Genomic DNA, 4,821 nt, shown 5'->3' on the forward strand with positions numbered 1-4,821 from the left:
AATTGAGCAGTTGATTCAAAAAAAAATTGAATTTTAATTGAATTTTCTATTTTTTCTAAACCTAAATCAATAATTTCAATTCAATTTCAATTTTTTTTTTGATTTTTATTTCTTATTCTTTCAAATTATTATTATTTTTTCTTTTATTTATTCAATTTTTATTAATTCTTGAAATAATAGTTCTGTTCCACCATTAACTCAAAACTAATAATATTTTTCTTTGTAAATTAGTTCTAAACTTTTCAAAGAAATGAATTATAACTTATTAAAATGGTGAATAAAAAACAGTACTTAGTACCACAACAATTGTCGTAAATCAATTAATACGATGAGAATTTTAATTAAAGTATTAAAGAAAATTGTTCTAACAGAAAGTACAAATTTAGGATAAACCCAGTGTTTTCTAATAAAACTAATTATTTAAAATTAATGAAATTACAAAAGTTAAAAAGATAAAAATGCAAAATGACTTAAAAAACATTCAAATAAGAATATGAATAAATAAAAGAAAGAAACAAAATAAATTAATTTAGATTAAAAAAAAACAATAAAAATACAACTAAGAATAAAAAAAAAAATAAAGAAAGTATTTAATGTTATAAAAAACGTAATTTGAATAAATCTAAAAAATTTTTTATTTTAGTTTTAAAATTAAAAAAGAATAATTAACGATGCAAGATGTAAAAACAGTAAAGAGAGGGTTGTACCTCAAACGTCTTGATCGATTTCTTGAACAAACAAAATGGGCATTAAATTCACAAAAATTGTATTATAAACAAATGATATATAAAGTTGAAAGTATTATTGATATATTAGAAAAATTTCTTCAATCAGTAAAACAACATCAAAAATATATACAAAGTGCATCAATTTTTATTCCACAATGTAATTCACAATTAATTAAATTACATCAATTTATTAAAGAAATATATAAACGATATTATGAAATAGAAGCTGATTTATTTGAATATGAATGTACATATAATACTTTTCATTCTCAACAATTTCAATATAAAACAAAAACATTTGAATGTATTGTAACAAATCATTGTAATGAAGAAATTATAACAAAAAAATATGAGTTTGATTTACCTGATATTCCACTGTCGTTTCAAACTTTGACAGATTTTCCATTAACAAAAGATTTTTTATTATCAAATCCGAATGATTTAATTAAACATCAAATAGAAAAACAAAATAATGAATATTTTGAACCACAACTTAATTTTGTTAAAATAATTTCAACTTCAAGATATATTGTAGGTGATCAAGCAAATCATACTGTTAAAATGATTGAATTTGATAGATCTCAGAATCCTGAAATAATAAGAAGTTGTGGTAATTTAATTGATAATCATATTGCTTGTGATATTGCAATTTGTCATGATAAATATTATAGTGCAGATAAAGGAAGTAATACTATTTCTTATTATGATTCAAATCTTAAAAGAACATTAGACTTTGGTGGGTTTGGTAGTGAAAGTGGTAAATTTAATGAACCAACGAGTATTGAAATTAAAAAGAATAGATTATTTGTTTGTGATAGTTTAAATCATAGAATTCAACAATTTGACCTTCAAGGAAGATATGAAAAATCAATTACGGAACATATGTTATATCCTTCTTGTGTTAGAATGAATTATAAAGATCAATTACTTATTGTAGATGAATGGAAAAGTAAAGTTATTATTATTGACGCTAAAACTGGAAAAGAAGTTGATGTCTTAGGAAATAAAATAGAAGAAGATAAGTTCCTTCGCCCTACACATTTGGCTTGTTTTAATGATGAAGTTTATGTTAGTGATACGGGTAATGGTAGAATACTTCAATTTAAAAATAATCAATATTCTGGTCAACTAAAACTAAAAGATATAGGAATAGATGGTAATCCTTTAGGAATTGATGCTTTTGAAGGAGAAATAGCATTTACCGTTGTTGGAAATAACCAAGTCTTCTTTATAAAAATAAGTTGCTTTGAAACAAAATAATAAATTTTTTTTTATATCAAAACTTTTTAAGTTATCCATTCCTTAAAAATGTCAACTGAATATACCGAAACAACTCATCAAATTGGAAAATATTCAATCTTCTCAAGATTGTATTCTGTCTCTTCAGCAAAAGGTAACATTTTGTTTATTCATGGATATACTGAACATTCAGGAATTAATTTAATGACTGGAAAATACTTTAATGAACAAGGGTTTAATGTTTATTTCATTGACTTACCAGGTCATGGAAGGTCAAGCGGTACTCGTGGGTATATACCACTTTTTGAAGACTATGAAATGATTGTAAAAGAATTTTCAAAGTTAATACAAAAAAGTGATGTATTTATTTCTGAACAACTTCCACTTTATCTTATTGGATTTTCTATTGGAGGACTAATTGTTAGTAGAATTGCATCTGATAAAAAAGCATCACAACTGTACAATGCCATTATTTCTATTAATCCACCATATTGGATTAATGTTTGGTATGTTTATATTTTTTATTACTTTGCCTTAGTCTTTGCCTTTTTCTTTCCTTCTTTTACTGTTCATTATATTAACGAATCTCTCTTTAATAATAAAGAAGTTGCTTCAAAGTTTTTTAAAGACCCTTATTTACTTAAATCAAATAACCTTCACGTGTGCCTAGAAATGGTTCGTGCTGGTCTTGAAGATGTTAGTAAATCCGAACATGTCCCATTCCTTCTAATTCAATCATCTTGCGATTCAATAGTAAATCCAAAAGGAGCTTTAACAAAATCCCACTACTTTCACAATTCTAAAAGTCTGTTTGTTTTAATCCCAAACCAAAATCATATGCTCTTTGAAGAAGACTTTTCTTCACTTCATTCAACAATGACTAAATGGATTAATTCGCTTTAACCTCATAAATTTTATCTTTTCTTTTTGCTACAGAAACAGAAGATGTTCTGACATGGTGTGAAGTGATGAGTTGATAAGATTTAGAATTTATTAATTTATTCCTTTGATTTTTTTTAAAAGAAACATGAACTGAGAAAATATCTTAAAATAATTAATTAACAGCAATGAGATTGTCCAATATCTTTAATACAATTATTGGTTTTGTATTGCTTTATGTTGTAATGAAACATTCAATTAGATACCAACAAAAGGATGAATTTGCTCTATTAATGAAAGCAAAAGCTGACACATTTCATGTTTTAAACTTTCTTCAAATAGACCAGTTAAAAGGAAATTATACTAGTGTTTGTTGTTATTATTCTTTATATTTTTTTTAAATATAAATGTAATATGGTAGGTAGTATCAAGTTTATGTGCTGTTTTGATTTGTTTATTATTGTCTATATTCAAAAAATCATTCATTTTAACTTTCTTGTTAATTATAGTAACAACAATTTTCCATATTACTGTACTAACTCTTCAAACAAGTGAATTTGCTTTACCAATTTCTGGTGTATTGCAGATTATTATTAATTCAAGTAAACAACCACTTCTTGTTATTTCAAAACAAATACTTTCATTCTTTACATTATTAGCATCTACATTCCCAATTATTCAACCTTATGTGATTTCTTGGATTACTGCAATTGATAACTATGAATTTCCAGCTATTCTTTTAATTGTCTTTAGCTACAGTTTGATGAACAAAAAATTACAACTTTTTTCTTGCATTTATATGCCTATAATTATTCTCACCATTGTTGGACTCCCATTAACAACCGTTTATGCCTTACAAACTTCATTCTTAACATCTATCCAATTATTTATTGCAACTGTTGTTGTCTTAGTTTTCTTCTTTAATGGACTTCTTCAAATAGAATTAATTCCACTTGCACCAGTTTACTATATTTCAATTGTTCTTGTTTCTCAGTCTTGTGTTTCATTTATTACATCTTATTACAGTCTTACTTCTCTTCAAGCTGATTGTTTATTTGTTGGTCTTTACATTATCTTATTCTGTTTAGTTCTCTTTAAGAAATTTGGTGTTTCATTAATCCCAACTCTCTTAATGTTCTTTGCAATAAGCAAATTATTAGGATTTACATTGTCCATTGAATATTTGGTCCCAATATTCTTTTTGGTACATGCCTTTTGTTCTTATTGAACTTAATTTTAATCCTTTTTTACTAATAACACAATTTTATTATTTGTGTTATTTTATTTTTTTGATTTTATAATATTATTAAATTATTATTTAATTTATTATAATTTTATCCAATAAAATTACTTTTATTTTGTTAAATAATTTCAAGATATATCATCTCGAAGTTAATCGAATTCTTTATGGAGTGTGTCATTGGTATTGATTTAGGAACTACTTTCTCTTGTATGGCAGTATGGAAAGAAAGTTCAAAGAGAGTTGAGATTATTACTAATAGACAAGGAAAAGAAACTACACCATCAGTTGTAGCATTTACTGATAAACAACGATTAATTGGAGAAGAGGCAATAAATTGTACTGGAACAATAGTATTTGATGTTAAAAGGTTGATTGGAAGAAAATATAATGATCCAGAATTACAAAAAGATTTAAAATATATTACATACTCAATAAAAGATAATGGAAAGAATGAACCTATCATTGAAGTTCCTTATATGAGTGTTTTAAGTGCTTTTAGACCAGAAGATATAAGTGCAATGTTATTAAGAAGATTTAAAGAAATTGCAAGTGATGCAATGGGAAGAGATGTGAAGAAAGCTATTATAACAGTTCCTGCATATTTTAATGATTCTCAACGAGAATCAACTAAAAATGCTGGTAAAATAGCAGGGTTTGATGTTATGAGAATTATTAATGAACCTACAGCGGCTGCAATTGCTTATGGATTTGAACAAAATATAAAGAAAAAAG

At 25.2% G+C, this 4,821-nt stretch overlaps 4 protein-coding genes across 4 annotated transcripts in view; all 4 read left to right on the forward strand.

Annotated features, from left to right (window-relative positions):
* Positions 1 to 671: 671 nt before the first annotated feature.
* Positions 672 to 1,988, forward strand: EHI_086360 (uncharacterized protein; the record flags this gene model as incomplete). The annotated part of the gene is made up of 1 exon (XM_644469.1): positions 672 to 1,988. The coding sequence occupies one exon, from the start codon at positions 672 to 674 to the stop codon at positions 1,986 to 1,988; it is 1,317 nt and encodes a 438-aa protein (XP_649561.1).
* A 48-nt stretch (positions 1,989 to 2,036) lies between these two features.
* Positions 2,037 to 2,870, forward strand: EHI_086370 (hydrolase, alpha/beta fold family domain containing protein; the record flags this gene model as incomplete). The annotated part of the gene is made up of 1 exon (XM_644468.1): positions 2,037 to 2,870. One exon carries the CDS (start codon positions 2,037 to 2,039, stop codon positions 2,868 to 2,870), a length of 834 nt encoding a protein of 277 aa, XP_649560.1.
* Positions 2,871 to 3,091: 221 nt separating this feature from the next.
* Positions 3,092 to 4,082, forward strand: EHI_086380 (uncharacterized protein; the record flags this gene model as incomplete). Its single annotated transcript, XM_644467.2, has 2 exons — positions 3,092 to 3,214; positions 3,268 to 4,082. 2 exons carry the CDS (start codon positions 3,092 to 3,094, stop codon positions 4,072 to 4,074), a joined length of 930 nt encoding a protein of 309 aa, XP_649559.1. The 3' UTR covers positions 4,075 to 4,082.
* Positions 4,083 to 4,298: 216 nt separating this feature from the next.
* EHI_086390 (heat shock protein 70 family) overlaps positions 4,299 to 4,821 on the forward strand; it is a gene marked incomplete at both ends in the record, with an annotated part of 1,425 nt that continues 902 nt past the window's right edge. The window contains one exon of the mRNA XM_001914004.1: positions 4,299 to 4,821. This exon is cut by the window's right edge and continues 902 nt beyond it. Coding sequence (XP_001914039.1) covers positions 4,299 to 4,821 — 523 coding nt within the window.

This window comes from Entamoeba histolytica, genomic scaffold (assembly GCF_000208925.1).
Source record: "Entamoeba histolytica HM-1:IMSS scf_1104750517623 genomic scaffold, whole genome shotgun sequence".
In the NCBI taxonomy this organism is placed as follows: domain Eukaryota; phylum Evosea; order Mastigamoebida; family Endamoebidae; genus Entamoeba; species Entamoeba histolytica.